Below are 17,276 nucleotides of genomic sequence, written 5' to 3' on the forward strand. Positions count from 1 at the left end.
TTATGTAAAAGAGATCTGAAGCATAGAATAAATGAACTGCAATATCTGCAAAATCAGTTACATAAAAATGAATTGAAAGCCTGGTGTATGTTTGTGGAAAGTGTCTATATGTGAGAGGAGAGGAGAGACAGATAAAATGAGCTATTATAGCAAGAGCGAAAGTGGCAAGCTGACAATTCTGTAGAATCAAATGGTGCTTTTCTAATGCCTGGACAAAGCATTATGACGATTATGTCATATTTACTCACCCTTGCGTCCTTCTAAATGCATACGACTCACAGGGAGAAATTCTGGTGACTGTTTTAGTGATGTTACATGCAGTGACCAAGGGCTAACCAGCTAGGCCATGAAGTTCAAGAAAGCACCATAGAAATGGTTTGTGTGACTCATGTGCTATATTCCTAGTAGTGTTCTGTCAGACTGAACATTAAGTCATTATAAATCTAGCTCTCATATCTTAATCGTGCTTGTGCATATTCAAACCATTTAAGTGTAATTTTTTGTATTATTATAGTATTTATCCTCCTGAGAACCAGATTTGTTTTTACTTTATGCAATATGCTTGTAAACATGGCCATAAATGCCATTCCAATTCTATGCAATGCATCGACACACTATGTAATCTGCATATTAATGTGTTCTTGGGGCAACATGTAATTTAAAAAGACATGTACTAATGGGAGTAATAATTGGGAATATTTTCATTAGAATATCTCAAAAGAATATTGATATCTAATTTATTTCCCTATTCACTTCTTGTGTCTCCAGAATCCCTGATAAAGATGCAGTAAGTTCTGGTGTCCTCTGCAGTGGACATGTATGAAATCGATGTCCTGTTTCGTATAAGAAAGTAATATTCTGATTTGAAACCCCATAACGTTTTCCTGAGATGTTGATTTCTGACAAACAATTAGAAAATGAGTCTGATTTAAATGATAATTACAAAATATTATCATATTTCATGTGCACTAAATTTTATCATTCAGTCATTTTTAAAGACCAAGGAGAGGGAGTTGTCATGGTTACACCTCCAAATATTTGGCATCTCTGCAAAGCCCTAAATGTGCTCGTTACACGACATTCAGACTTAAAACTGTGACATGCATGTTGTCAGAGAAATTTGCTAAAATATAAATGTCCTCTACAGAAGAAAAACTCCATTGCTGGGTCTCAGGATATTTTGAATAATTTTAAATGTTCAGTTTTCATTTTAATCTAAGCTTGTCATTTATGTGCTTTTGTCATTTTTATAATTATTATTTTTTTGTCAAAATTTTCAATTTAAATTTCTATTTAGCTTTAATTTTTTTTAATTTTAGGTATTTTATTTCAGTTGTCCTTGCAACACGTTTTTCAAATTTGTTTTTCATTTAACATTTCCTCATATTTTTTTTTTCATCTAAGCTTTATTTCAATTAACTTTAGTTTAAGTTTACAATAAAAAAAAACTGATTTAAACTTGCTGTTTCAAGAAGTTTTACAACAGATTTGACGTCTGTGACATCAAAGTCATTGCTCCTTGTGTGCATCGAATATGCTTTAACTAAAATCACGATTGCACATTTCCCATACAGATGTGAGGGCGATGCATCAGTATGATGAATAGAGCTCACATCTGAGAGAAGAGGATGATGTATTACCCACCTTTAGATTTTATTTCCATATGTTAAAGACTCCACAATTAATCTTCGGACACATTCGTGTTCATCTGGCTGTTATTAGTGTTTTGATTGTTGTCTTTAATATTTCAATTCCATTCTTCATTCATTCCAACTGCTCATTGTCAATTAAATTGATAGTTTAGTTAAACCAAAAATAAAAATTCTGTAATCATTTACTCACCCTCATGTCATTCCAAAATTATGATATTTAATGAAACCTAAGAGATTCCACCAAAACGCTGATGTTCCAATGAAGTGTCAAAGTTTTGGTAGAATGGATTTTCAAATGGAAAGATTAGACATCGCTCAGATTTCATTAAAAATATCTAAATTTGTGTTTCAAAAATGAGTAAAAGTCTTATGGATTTGAAATGACATGAGGGTGAGTAGATTATGACAGAATTTTAATTTTTTGGGGGGTTAAACTATCCCTTTAACAGCCTGTTTTAATATGGGAAAGAACAGCATCAACACTGAAATGTTTTGTGATTCATGCAATAAAGTACTTTATACAGGTTTTGAATTACATAAAGGTGAGTAAATGACAAAATCTTAATTTTTGGATGAACTATCCCTTTATCCCTTTATCTCTCTCTCTCTCACACACACACACACAAATCCTAAATCCATCTTGAGAAGCCTGATAAGCTCATATGCTATTCCAGGCATGACAGATTATTTCCTCTGTTCATTTACGCCAATCAGAAGTCGCACATATGCACATATCTAATCAAAGCCCTTCATAGTAAAACATATCAGCCCTTCTTTCAATCAAGATTCAAATGCAGTTTGTCAAATCCTGTTTAAACCAAATTCTGGTAATGTTTCTTCTAAACTGCTAATAAGATGCTCCTCCAAAAAAATTCAGATAATAGTATGAAATCTTGAGGCCGAGGAGATTTATTATCCACCTCCAAGCATCAGCGAGGCAGAGTAATGGGTTCAGCGACTCATGCAACCTCCCAGTGAAACATCTGCAGTCCGCAAGTGCCCCATTGTCATGGGAACCACTGTGCCCATCAAGGCCAGGTTACTAATGTATCCTCACCCGCCCTGAAAACGTGGGTGACTGTCCGTCATGAGACTAAACCTGGTATCAATGGCATTCAAAAGCAGTGTGTCTGTGCAAACGTCTTAAAGGGAGAGTTCACCCAAAATCAATCTTTCTGTCATTAATTACTCACGCACGTATCGTACCAAACCCGTAAGACCTTCGTTCATCTTCGGAAAACAAATTAAGAGATTTTTGATTAAACCTAAGAGGTTTCTGACCACACATAGGCAGCAATTTCATTGCAACTTTCAAGGCCCAGAAAGGTAGTAAAGACATCGTTAAAATAGTCCATGTGACTCCAGTGGTTCAACCTTAATGTTATGAAGCGACGAGAATACTTTTTGTGTGCAAAAAACCCTAAAAATAACGACTTTATTCAACAATCTCTTCTCTTCCACATCATTCTCCTACTCAGTTAAAGTAGTGTAAACAGTGCAGCGCTTCTGGGCTCTACGTCAGAACGCCGCCTCACTATTGGCCGACGCTGGTCACGTGAGCACTATGACACGTGTGTGATGCTGACACAGGAGCTAGCCAATAAGTATTCTCGTCACTTCATAACATTAAGGTTGAACCACTGCAGTTACATGGACTATTTTAATGATGTCTTTACTACCTTACTGGGACTTGAAAGTGGTTATTAAATTGCTGTCTATGGGTGGTTCAGAAACCTCTCGGATTTCATCATAAATGTGTTCCGAAGATGAGCGAAGGTCTTACAGGTTTGGAATGACATGAGGGGGAGTAACTAATGACATCAATTTCATTTTGGGTGAACTAAACCTTTAAGCAAGAGTCTGTTTCGCTTGTCTTATCATGTGCTGAATCTGAGCAATTCAAACAGAACAGCAAACTCAGCCTTTGCGGGGGCTTACAGAGGTCATGACTGGAGAATAGAGGCTGTCCATCTCCACGTCTCGCTCTGAGCCAGTGCCTTCTGGGAGCAAGACGACACCCAGCCTCTGAAGGATGGACCTGAGAAGACAAAACGGTCTCAATTAACAGTGACTAATGGGACATTACTTTAGGTTATTCAGCCAAATAAACATCAACATAGATGAGACTTCAAAGGGGCCATATAAAAGTACTTCGGTAGCACTATTTTTTCCCCTGATGTCTACTTAAAGACAAGGTCAGAATTTAGGGAGTCTCAATCCCATCCCTAGTTCAGTGGTAGGTGCACTGCAAAAGGGTTCAGCCATTTCTACTGACATTTATTATCAAAATAGTTAGAGAACTGCAATGTTTTCTGCCTAGAAACTCCTAGAATGCACCATGAAAAACTTCAAGGCTACTGATTATATTGACTTGCAGGAAATGTCATCATAACTTCAGAGCCTTTCAAGTCACAGGATGGGCAAACATGTATGAAGACAAACCTTCCTTTTATGTTTCTAATTATTGTTCACATGTCTGGTGTCAGTGAGGTTTTTTTTATTTCATGTTTTTGAAAGAAGTCTCTGCGTCCATGTTATCAATAATACAGTACAAACCGAAATATTGTGAAATATTTCAAATAACTTTATTTTAAAATGTTAAAGCTGAATTTTCAGCATCATTACTCTAGTCTTCAGTGTCACATGATCCTTCAGAAATTATTCTAATATGCTGATTTGCTGCTTAAGAAACACTTTGCAATATTGTACTAATGTACTAATATCTTGTTTAACTGCTTTGTTCAATATAAAAAGGCAGAACAAGCACATATTACATAATGGCACTCCATTAGATACTTTCTAACACCTACAACAATGGTGTCATGCAGATATGTTGATAAATACCAGCTACATTTTAACGCACAACCCTCATAATCGTGTCGCCGGCAGATCGCAGGCAATTGAGTCATGAGTAGACTGTTGTTTAGTGGATAAGGTCCTTGCTAGTGCCTGAAATTGTGTTTACTGATTCATCCACGTAAAATGACCATTTTCCACTTCTTGCTGCTTTATTGTTATGAATTAAGAATCCAGGAACCAACAAAATTCAAAAGGTTTGGGGAGTTTAGCACTGAGAATAGGGATGGAAATAACAAAGAAATCAATGATTCTTAATCCAACTCCAATTTCTCGTACTGGTTCTGGTTCCTTAATGATTCCATTAACAATTCTAGTACTTGAACACCAACTCATTAGACCAATTCAAGCCAACAAGTATTTTTATTATTTCACCTCAGGCAGACGTTCAGTCAGATTCAATTCAGATCAAGCTCACAACACCGCTAAAACATTTGGTAGCAGCACATCACCAACATTCAATGACAACTGCAGGAAACACTGTCAGAGAATTTTAATGGAAAAGGGCCCAGGGCCCACTAGGGGGCCTCAGCAAACTTCAAATGGGGCTGCAAGAAGACTAATACTAACTTATTAATAATATTTTTAAATTCAATTCAAAAAGGTTGAGAACATAACACATTTAACTCTTCTTTCAAAAGAGCAAGAAACATTGTGTTTGTTTTTTTCCCCCAGTGAATTTGTGGCACATTTGAAACTTGGACTTTTTTTTTGCAAATGAAAAAGTGTGAACTGTTCAAGCTGCATTTTTACATTTGTATTCACGTGTGCTCCACATCCAGTGACAATCAATCAAGCATTGCACCTTAAGCTTGAAGCATATCATAAATACATTAACAATTACTGACAGGGCAATTTGTATAAACAGCTATTAAGTAATTATTGATGAAGCCTTGTAAACAAAGCACAAACTTCCCCACGGCTTGGAGTCGAAGTCTTCCGTTGACTGCAGGAGGAAACTATTTACCCCCACCACTCCCTCGCCGCGGTCGACTGCCGTTTCCAGCACTCTGTGTCATGATTCTTTAAGAATTGTATGTTTCATTACTTACCGAACCATTATGCCCTGTTAAATGCGAACAGGTGCTTCCGTTGGCTGTCTAACAGACTGAATAAGTGCACTGAACTTTAGAATCTGCTGCGCTTGCACCGAACTAGTACGAAACTAATGAACTAGAATGTTCTTTTTAACAATAGTACGGCTGACACAAACAGAGCGGATATGTACATTTACAATATTAGAGGGCAGGTAGGGAAGTAACCTTGCGAAAAGAACCTTTCTAAGCAAACTATGCATCTGTGGGTGCTACATGATGAGCGTATTGTGTTTTGAGCGAGTGTGAGTGTGTGTGTGTGTGTGTACCTTAGCCAGGTTTGTCGGACGTGGGTTGGATAAATGGTGTAGGGAACCCTCAAGTTGTGGCAGAAAAGAGTCAGACAAATGAGAGCATGATCGATGCCGCTCTGCCGAACACACACATAGACCAGCGGAGCTTTCTACAACACACACACACGGACAAAATTAGAGGACACTTCAGTGCAGGGAGAAATAAAGTTCAGTGCTAAGTGCGCACTTGAAAATGAACCCGTAAATGAACTGTTTTTGTACTTCAGAAAATGGCACTCAGATTGTGTTTCTAGACCCTTTGTACCAACTGTGCTGATATTTCTGAACTGATGCCTTCTTATTTAACAACCATTGAGAGCCAAGAGCACAGGTTAAAGGTCACAATAGCCCTGTTACAGCAAACAAAACATCTTAACTCTGATCAAGTATTCTACCCATAATTTTATATATAGAGCCTACATGAAATCTCAAATGTATTGCTGCATTCTTATAGCTATTATTTGGAATAAATATACATTTAAATAGACATGAACAGTAAAAAATGTAAATGTTTTTTCCTCATTAATAAAGTTTTACCCCTAACTAAGAAACATTTTATTTAAAAGGGTTTCAAATCATCTACACTCACATGAGATAGACGCATATCAGCCTAAAATATATATATTTATATATACTTAAAACAGGCAACAATGCTGATAATGAATATGATTTTGCTTTCTTTCAAACTCTCTTTTTGTGGAGTTAAACTGAGTGGTGCAGAAATGTATCAGTGCTATTCAGGTGGGCGGCAACTGGCAAGTAGGTGAACAGGTGAGCTCAATACTTTCCGGAGTCATGCACATGGACTGAGGCCAAAAAGATGATTTCTGGCTGTGTTGTAGAATGCATGTTTAATTGGTTATAAAACCACAAGCTAGATGAGGTCTAATCAGTTCTCTGATGTTTTGTTTCATATTGCACTTGCACCAAATGTAAGAATCACACAATCAAATGTAACAAAAAAGCTTTCAAAGTGTGCTTTTACTTCCATATAAAGGATTATCTGTGACCAAAAGCCTGAGGTGGAAAACCTGACTGCAATAAAAATAAATGTGTAAACAGGATAAACGGAGCAATAGCTTGAGAGAGGGAGAAAGAAAGAGAGGCACACACAAAAAGAGCATTTTGATATAGAGAGCAGCCTTCAGCTTCATATATTTAAATCACAATATCATACAGTGAAATCGAGAATAACTGGGTTTTGGTCAGAAAAACACTGCAAATGTAAAAAAAAAAAAAAAAGACTAATGAGATATAGGAAGAATGAAGGCATGCAATACATGAAGCACAGGATGCCTACAGGGAAGGTAAGCTGGTAATATGAGAGAATGGGGTGAAGAAATACAACCCCAATTCCCAAAAAAAAGGGACATTTTGTAAAATGTAATAAAGAATCTGAGATTTGTTATTTCTCTTTCAACTTCTTTTTACTGACAGAAGTACAAAGAAAAAAATTCCAATGTTTTCACTGACAAACTGTATTATATTTTGTAAATACGAACAAATTTTGATTTTGATGGCTGCAACACACTCCAAAAAAATGTTTACCACAGTGTCACATCACCTATCCTTTTAATTACACTATTTAAATGTTTGGGAAATGAGGATACTAATTGTTTTCTGGAAATTTTTGCCCAATCTCGCCTGATATAAGACGTCTGCTCAACAGTCGGTGGTCATCGTTGTCAGATTCTCCTTTTCATGAGCCATAAATTTTCAATAAGAGACAGATCTGGACTGCACGCAGGTCAGTCAAGCACATCCACTGTACGGCGTAGAGTTCATACAAAACCACTCTGTTGTAGCACATGCAGAATGAGGCCTGGCATTGTCTTGCTTCCCAGGAATGATGTCATCTTGAAGTCTCTGTACAATCCCAGTATACGCCTCCAAGTCAATGGTACCTTCACACATATTCAAGTCACCCATGTCGTTTGCACTGATGCACCCCCATACCAAGACAGATGTTTGCTTTTGCACCAAAACAAACGGAAACATGGACTCATCTGACCACTAAGGTTGGGTACCAAAACCCAGTACCAATATGGAACCGGTACCTAAGTAACCGGTATGTAACCAAAACGCAGATTTTGGTGCCTCAGCTCTCGTTTTAAAATATTTGCACTCTGGTTCTCCGAAACAGACGCAAGCATCATCACCGCATGTGATCGCTGGTTAACCCTTTGACGCGTACGATCGTTCACACCAGTGTGATTAGACGTTCAGATCGTGATCATCAACTTCTAAATCCAAATCTGCATTTGCGCGTTGGCTGGCGCAGCAGAGACAGCGCTGTTATTTATTATCACAACTATTCTGGGTTTTCAACCACATAAGGTTTATTTTAGGTTTCAGACATTCAAATACACAATAATTATTAGCAAAACAACATTTATAGTTTGTAAAATACACTGATGACTATGGAAGCGGCAATAACAATCCTTTCAATTATAAATCGATGACGTGTATAGATACACATTGTGTAGGTAACTAGGTTATATGAATTGATGTGTTGACAGATACAATTCTCTGAACTGCGGTGCTTAGCCTACAAACATGGCGCCCATTGTGCGTTAGATCAACTAACATGAACGATCATTATAAAGGTTTCTTAAATGACAAACCACATTCACTCATGTATTTAAGAATAAAAATATCAGCCAAAGACTGACTGACATGTAACGCAACCAATCAGTTTGTTTTGTTCTGCGTCATGTTTAGTGTGAAAATGTGAAGTCGACGTCCCTACAATAACAGACCGGCGTATACATCTATACGTCCTTCGGATGAGACGTTAAACCGAGGTCCTGACTCTCTGTGGTCATTAAAAATCCCATGGCATTTCTCGTAAAGAGTAGGGGTGTAACCCCGGTGTCATGGCCACACACCATTGGCCCTTACCAATCATGGCCTCCTAATAATCCCCTTACATTGAATTGGCTCTATCACTCTCTCTCCTCTCTCCACCTATATCCGGTGTGTGGTGAGCGCACTGGCGCCGTTGTACTGTGGCTGCCGTCGCATCATCCAAGTGGATGCTGCACACTGGTGGTGGTTGAGGAGAGATCCCCTGACATGATTGTAAAGTGCTTTGGGTGTACAGTAGTACATATGAAAGCGCTATATAAATGCCCGATTCTATTCCAATTCTATTCTATCTAATAAATTAATCATTCAAGAACGTTGTGCAAGTTTACTGCAACAATAGAGCCGCGAACTTCACACACTTTTGAAATCCAGCATTCAGTTGATCCTGATGAGCGCTCATTGTCACAGTTGTAAACATTGACGGCGTTCTTCTTCCACGAGGGGTTTCGCGTCACAGAATTTAAGGTGATGAGTTCTAAAATAACGCTCACCTTGTGCAGGACATGCAATAAGTCAGGAGAGGTGTCGTATTTTGCCAGAGAAGGCAAAAAATGTGAAAAGGATGGCTGAAATTTAAAGCTGGTTTGTAGCATACCAAGAATACAGACTTAGCTGTTATTAGTACTGTAGTGTTTTTTAGTGTTAAATTATTGTAGTTGGGTTAGGTGGCTGGTATCGAAAAAAACCCAAACGATACCCAACCCTACTGACCACAGCACACGTTTCCAGTATATTTTGGACCATCTGAGAAGAGCTCGGGCCCAGAGAACATCAGTGGCATCTCTGGATTGAACAGATGTGTAGCTTTCTCCTTGCGTAACAGAGATTTGAGTTGCATTTCTTGATACAGCCACAGACTGTGCTAAGTAACAACGATTTTCCAAAGTATTTCTGAGCACATGTGGCTATATTTAACAGAGTAGCATGAAGGTTTCTCATGCAGTGCAATCTGAGGGCTCAAAGGTCATGCACATCCAATGGAGGTTTCCTGCCTTGTCCTACACAGACTGAGATTTCTCTGGATTCCCTGAATCTTTTCACTATATGCAGCTACACCAAACTACTTTGCAATCTCGCATAGACAATTCTCTCATGGCACAAAGTGATGACACACATCTTTGCTTACAAAGACTGAGATGCTCCATTTAGTGAAGTGAAGCAAAGTGACGTGAAGAGTCCTCTTCATTTTACCCATCCATGTTAGTGCACGCATATTAGGAGCAGTGAGTAGTGGACACACACACACTGCAAGCCGTGGACACACACACAACCGGAGCAGGGCACCAGTGCTCAAGGGCACCTCAGTCCTTTCCTGTTGGTATTGAGCCTCGAACCCACAAGTCCAACTCTCTAAACATTAGGCCACGACTGTCCCTACAGTATTATCGTTTTATACCCAAACACGATACCCTCATTTATTACCAGTACAACTGCTAATTGTGGACCATTTAACCTTGCTTTTCTGTGATCTTTTCACTTTTATTTTGCCTCAGTCCAAACTTTGGAGTGGGTTGCAGCCATCAAAATCAAAATTAGTTTATATTTACAAAATACAATTAAGTTGGCCAGTGAAAATATTGGAAGTCTTTTTTTTTTGTACTGTTGTCAGTTTAATAAACATTAAACAAAATTAACTTTTCTGGAATTGGGGTTGTAAAGGCTGTATATTTGGTTACCAGTCGTGTGGCACGGTGTAAAGCTGCCAGCTGGTTGAGGTTGATCTGTACATTGCAGAACATTAAACTGAAGAACTTCAGCAGCATCCAGCTCACAATCCTAAAAGAGTTTGGGGAGACATCGACTAAAAAGATCAAAATATCTTAATAATAATCTGCAGAGGTACAGCTGACATGACATATCAAGCAGTGACAGCAGTTTCCTTAAGAATGTCAAGCTGCCCTTTATTAAAAGCTATAATATTTGAGTTCTTAGTAAATCATATAGGGCAGTTATGTAGCCTTCATGACCTCATTTTAATTAAAAGGCTACATGGAATATCTGAGCTTTTAAAAAGTCATGTCACACTGCAGAACCGGAGAAAAACTTAAAGACGATTGAAATGCTGAAAAATACTTGTACAAATGAGTTCACATGGTCAATGTCCCAAGTTTGCTTATTTAAAGGAACTATTTAGCTTATTCACCATATCCCCCAGAGTTAGATAAGTCCATACCTACCCTCTTCATCTCCATGCGTGCCGTAACCTTGTCTGACGCACTCACCGCTAGCCTAGCTTAGCACAAAGACTGGAGGTAAATGGCTCCAGCTAGCACACTGCTCCCAATAAGTGACAAAATAACACCAACATTTTCCTATTTACATGTTTTGATTTGTATAGGCACAGCGTGTACAAATAACAAGGTCACATGAGACAGCCATCTTCTAACCGTATACATACTGGGAACTATATTCTCAGAAGGCGAAGCACTGCTACTTGGGCAGAGTGATTCTCCGCCCAAGTAGCAGTGCTTCGCCTTCTGAGAATATATGCCGTTATTTTGTCACTTATTGGGAGCAGTATGCTAGCTGGAGCTGTTTACCTCCAGTCTTTGTGCTAAGCTAGGCTAGCGGTGGGTGCGTCACACAGTTACGGCACGCACAGAGATGAAAAGGGTATGTATGGACTTATCTATCTCTGGGGGATACGGTGAATAAGCTAAAGTCCCAAAAAGTCGGCGTGTTCCTTTAATTAGTGACCAAGAAATGCATGGGGTGAAATATTTCTTCATTTGACAATTCCTTTAACTTTTCAAAATCCCCAAAAAATGGATTTTAAATCTCAGATTTTCAATGTGGACTTTTGCGACCTAGAAAGGGTTATTTTACATTTTTGTTACATTTTGAATGCTGAACAATCCATTAGTTTTTAGACTTAATTTTTGTAAACAGAAGGATGAAAGTGATTTGCTTTAAGAATGAGAATTACGTTCAGACCTGAGCAGGCTGGGGGAGATGAAGGTCTGTGTAAGGACCAGAAGTCTGCTTAAATAACCTCTGACCTTAGGCATCACCAGTTCCACCACCTTGGTCTCATCTGAGGAGCATGCTGTTTCCAGAGCCTGCCTCACTCTGGATAAAAACACACACAGAGTCACAGGACGACAGACCGCAGAGAAAACAAAGAGGATATTGTGTCATGGATCATCACATAAACACCACGCAACACACCGCTTATGCCTGCAGAGTGAAAAACACACCCATACTGTTTGGGAATATAAAAGGTTATTTAAATGTTAGGGCCCAAATTGGGTTAGGTGAATGGAGGGAGGGTGTGGTAGCAGGGTTGAACCAAGGTGAGAAGCAAAAAAAAAAGTTAGCATGGCATATGTGGCATACAGTTGACAGCAACATTAAAATGAATGCCATTCCAGTTGGCAATGGGACACAATAGTCCAACAGTGCTCTGTTGAACTGTTTTTGAATGCAAGAATGCATCTTATGTAATTGCTCCTATCAGATACCCATATGGTCAGGTGACTGTAATTGTATACAGGGTTTCATGACCGATTAGTCTTTCAAGCAACCCACCAACTTTTCAAATTAGGGTCTGTCTCTTTTTCGAGTCTCTAGAAAAAGAGCATTCACCAAATGTACTTTTAGGGCTGTCAAAGTTAAAAGGTCACGTAAGATATTCAATTTATTTAACATTATATTTTCTAAGAGACTTACTCATTCTGCTTTATGGGTCAGGAAAGGACAGAAAGACAATTAAAATGGTGTTGAAAAATACTTATACAAATGAGTTCCACATGGGCACATGGTCAATGTCCCAACTTTGCTTATTTGATTAGTGACCAAAAAATGCATGGGGTGGGGGGTGTTGATCTCTTCATTTCTTTAAACTTTTCTTTAAACTTTAGAACTTTGGACTTCTAGACTCTATCAAAGGTTAATTTTTTAACCGACAGAAAGGGAGAACATTTTACATCTCTGCTACATTTTGAATGCTGAAGTTATTTTATTGACGACTATTTATTTTGTTGAAATTAATTTTACTGACATCCATAATTATATATTTTTTTTTAGTAAAGGCTAAATTGACAGTTTAGCCGTGTTTAATATGTATTTTAAGCTAACATGATCTGTCAAAAGGTATTAAGTGTTAAGTAAATTGAAAATTGCTATTTAGAAACAAATTGTTATTTTGTCTCACATTATAAACTAACCTTTATACTGCCTTTATATTTTACACTCCAAAAATAACCATGGCATAGTTTAAGCATTTGCATCCGTTTGATTTTATGTAAAGAATCTTATTTTAAAAATGCATTCAATTTGAGAATCAACTGTCAATTGTGAAAATTTAATTTAATCAGTTATTCATTATACAAGTTTATTTGTTTGTTTATATTAAAACAATATAATCCAAATGGATCAAATATACAATTTAAATACATAAATCTAAATATTAGGCATATAGTTTTACATTTTAGAAAGGATCCTCACAAAGGGAATCATTATATTTGAAATTCCCTGTAATCTAAAAGGTTGAAATCCCCTGTACTGGTCGCTATTGAAAATATAAAGATTTTTACATCTCTGCATGCGAGCTAATGTAATGTCAGATTAAGTGGCTACCAATCTTCTATATTAACAGAGGAGAAAGACATCTGAATTAAATCTCAATGGGAGCGCCTCGCAATCCTCAAAAGCATCTTGCATCCTCTCTCTCTCTCTCTACACATGGCATGTCATCTAATCAGTGAAGAGTGCTCGAGCGAGCTGCACCTCTCGCTGCCGTGGACTCTATGCAGTCTGTTTCCAGCAGGGCTGGGGTGAACTTCACGACCCCAGACAAACAGCAAACAGCACACCCTCCTCACTAACCAGCCACGGTACCTGAAAACACACAGACACACTACATTCAAGTATGCCCACTCTCTTTTACCCAATTAGCAAAATAAAAGGAGCCCTTGTGTAAACAGATATTGTCTCACTCACCTTGGGACAATGAAAACAATCACTGACCAATCAGAAATTGGTGAATACATCATATTCTCAGCATAATCAGGCTCCAAAATGTTAATTAGCTCAACCAATGAAAGAGCAGGCTCTGATTTGGGTCTATTAATTCAAGACGAATTAAACACTTCAGCAGGATTTGCAGAGCTCGGCTTCTGACACTTTGAGTGAGAGGGGTGATTGAAAAGAAGATAAACTGGGTGCTCACAGAGTCAGTCACTGTGTGTTTTGATGCAAATCCCATTTATTTGGCCTAATAAAGTGTTTTCTAGGAAGTTAGAAACCACTCTTCATGAAAGCCCTCTTTCTTTTCTGGGAAACAATGACTGCATCACCACACGTCAGGATCTTTCAGCAATGGCTTAAAGGGCCATTCACACAGAACGCTACAGTTAAAACGCGAGATGCATCAATGGAATGAAAAAAACATGCAAGGTCTAGAGACTTACATGTTGAAATTCTTTAACTTGAGCACCGCATTTTGGAAATTATGTTCGTCTAGTGACCGTTATTTTATCGGTCTCTTGACACACCGCAGTCACAATAGCACTGTATGCCAGATGTATCGATTTTATTTCACTTTTACTCTGGGGAAGTTCTACTGGTTAATCATGTCTACCGGTATATAGCCCACCCCTAAAGTCATTGTAGTTTGACAAAGATTGGTTCTTCACCATTTAATAAATAGCCTTGTGGAACTCTTGTATGACCTAAACCGCATCTAGTAAAAACAACTTGATCATACTAAGATTTGATATTAGCTTTAACATTCTTCTTATACTAGGATTTATTTCATGTAACTTATTTCTGCGGCATTCATGCCATTCCATCCTGCCACATTATTAATATAAGACTTTATTACTGGTCTGAGATCAGAGGTTGGCATTTGACACTCTGAAATACTCAAGTTGAAAGCCTCCTTTACAGCAATGTCTGCTTTCTCGTCACCAGATAAACCAATATGACCTGGAACCCAGCAGAAAAAGATACAGAAGTTTTTCTTGCATACCATATCTACTTTAGCTAATATACTTGTAATTATGGGATGATCAATCTGTACAGATTCAAGTGCCTGAAGGCAGGATTTTGAGTCGGTGGATTAAGAAATTTCGTTCTTGTCCATTTTCTATTTTCCACAGCCAAGAGTAAAGCACAAGCTTCAGCTGTAAAGATAGAACTTTGTCCTCGGATTCGCATGCCATGAAATTGATCTCCAATTATTGCTGCTGCCGAAACACGATTACCTGCTTTGGATCCATCTGTGAATAGAGGTCCATGGAGAGGAAAAATGGCATTTTACTTAAAAAATTTCTTCTGATATTCATGAGGGTGTGTTGTTGTCTTTTTGTGTTGTTTCAGGGTTGATATAACAGGGTTGATATAACCTTTTCAGATCCCAGGGAAGAATAGTGCTAACATGAGTCTGAGTCAAGATGTCCAAATTTAAGTTCAGGTTTTTCCAAGTAAGGTTTTGTCCAATTCTTCAGAGGCAATTATCAAGGGGATCAAGTGTTATCATAAGCCTTCGCCAGGTCAAAGAAAACAGCATGTTCTTTTTTTGATAAAGGTATCACGTAAAAATTACTCCATTCTAATAAGATGATGGATCTAAAGTACTTTTACCTCATCTAAAACCACACTGATATTAATTTATTTTATGGCCCGACTACAGTATCCACACCAGATGTTTTTTAACCATTCTCTCCATTGTTTTGCAAAGGCAGTAAAGCTATTGGGCAATAGTTGTTTGTATCAAAATGGTCCTTGCCTGGTTTATATATATATATAGGAAGAATAGGAAATAGGTATAGGAAAAATGATGGCTTCTTGCCAAGATTGTGGTATATCTGCTGTTCTCCAGATTGTATTAAAACTGAGGAGGAGTAATAATACAGCATGGAGTAGATGCTTCAGAAACTCATAGTGAATTTCATCTGGACCAGCTGCAGCATTATGGGAGCATTTAAGAGCACTTGAAAGCTCTTTCATAGTGAAGAGATCGTTATGCGGTTCTGTGTTATTCGAGGAGAAGTCCAGATATTTCTGCTTTTGCAGTGTTCGTATTGTTTGAAATTCAGGTTGTCAATTTTCTAATAAGGCGTTCTTTTCAAAAGACAAACATTTGCTATTTCCTGATTGTCATTAAAAGAATATCTCAATATTTAATACGTTGTATTTGTGATCCACCTTCTTTGTTGTTCATCTTTCGAAATTACATCCCAGATCTTGTTGGTCGGTGTGTTTGCAGTTAAACTTGATACAAAACTTTTCCAGCTCTGTCTCTTTGTGTTAATAACTCTGCGTGCTTGTGCCTGACACATTTTAATCTTATCAGATTTTATTAAAAATTCTTTATGCTTTTTTCAGGATTTCAATAACTTTTTTACAGTTTTCATTGAACCATGGGTTAGACCTACAACATGGCTTTGTTGACAGTTTAGGAATAGTTTTGTTTGCTATTTCAGTAAGAATGTCAGTGAACCTTTTTACTGGATCTTGAAAATCTTTTATATATAAATTTTTATAGCATAGTGTTTAACATTTTTACAAATTTGCTTTAAGTTGCCATCTTGGGATTCTTTGTTGGATGTCCAATTCTTCTGAGGCAATTATCAAGGGGAAGTGGTCACTTTCGCATAAGTCATCCCAGGTCTTCCATGAGAAGTCAAGCAAAAGTTTAGATTGTTACATTAATGGCAGTATATGTTACATGTCCCGGTTGCAAGTAAGTATTTGAACCATCATTGAGGTGGCACAAATCATTGTTACTAATGGAAATCTTTAACTTTCAGATTCTTTCGTTTCTGCGGATGCTGATATTTAGAAGGCAGCTGTATGACTCAGAGATGGCGAACAGGACATGGTTTGGGTAACATTAGCAACACATTATTAGCTGTTTGTTAACGTAGTCAAGCAAAAGGCTAATCATATTAATTACCGTTATGTGTCAGACATTGCAAAGAGTGATACCATTGTGCAGCGTTTACTACAGTAAAGTTAACCGAATGGATCTCTGAGCTGGTGTGAGTGAGTGGAGGCGGGGCTAATTTGCATATTCATGGTACTGCATATACTTAATGAAGTAAGAGTGTTTAGACTGAAGCTATTTTAAAGGGTTAGTTCACCCCAAAATTAAAATTATGCAATTAATTACTCATCCTCATGTCATTCCAAACCCAGAACACCTTCGTTTATCTTCGGAACAAATTATTTTGCTGAAATCTAAGAGCTTTCTGACCCCCACATAGACTACAACGTAATTGCCACTTTGAAGGCCCAGAAAAGTAGTAAAGACACCGTTAAAATAGTCCATGTGACTACTGAGGTTCAACCAAGCGGCAACCTCACTGTCTCTCTCGAAACCAACAATTCAATTCATCAACTGGCCGCTTGAGGCTGGCTGCAAAAGTGAGTCTAATCTGCATCTCCCCCATGTTAAAATGCCCAACTTTACAGCAGAAAAAATCATGTTTACAGGCTGGAGCAAAAAGTGGCTTTGGTCTATACAGCTAATTTTGCCCTTCATGACAACTGTGAGGGGGGTGAATTTT

General features: G+C 37.9%; 1 protein-coding gene across 1 annotated transcript in view; it reads right to left on the reverse strand.

Annotated features, from left to right (window-relative positions):
- Positions 1–17,276, reverse strand: part of gpat2 (glycerol-3-phosphate acyltransferase 2, mitochondrial) — a 46,215-nt gene that overhangs the window by 18,057 nt on the left and 10,882 nt on the right. Inside the window, exons 4-8 of the mRNA XM_084087275.1 lie at positions 13,492–13,602; positions 11,698–11,832; positions 10,440–10,539; positions 5,872–6,005; positions 3,591–3,690 (exon numbers count right to left, since the gene is read on the reverse strand). Of these exons, the coding sequence (XP_083943401.1) occupies positions 3,591–3,690; positions 5,872–6,005; positions 10,440–10,539; positions 11,698–11,832; positions 13,492–13,602 (580 nt within the window). The remainder of the gene's footprint in view (positions 1–3,590; positions 3,691–5,871; positions 6,006–10,439; positions 10,540–11,697; positions 11,833–13,491; positions 13,603–17,276) is intronic.

The sequence above is a fragment of the Abramis brama genome (assembly GCF_963993115.1).
Source record: "Abramis brama genome assembly, chromosome: 16".
In the NCBI taxonomy this organism is placed as follows: Eukaryota; Metazoa; Chordata; class Actinopteri; order Cypriniformes; family Leuciscidae; genus Abramis; species Abramis brama.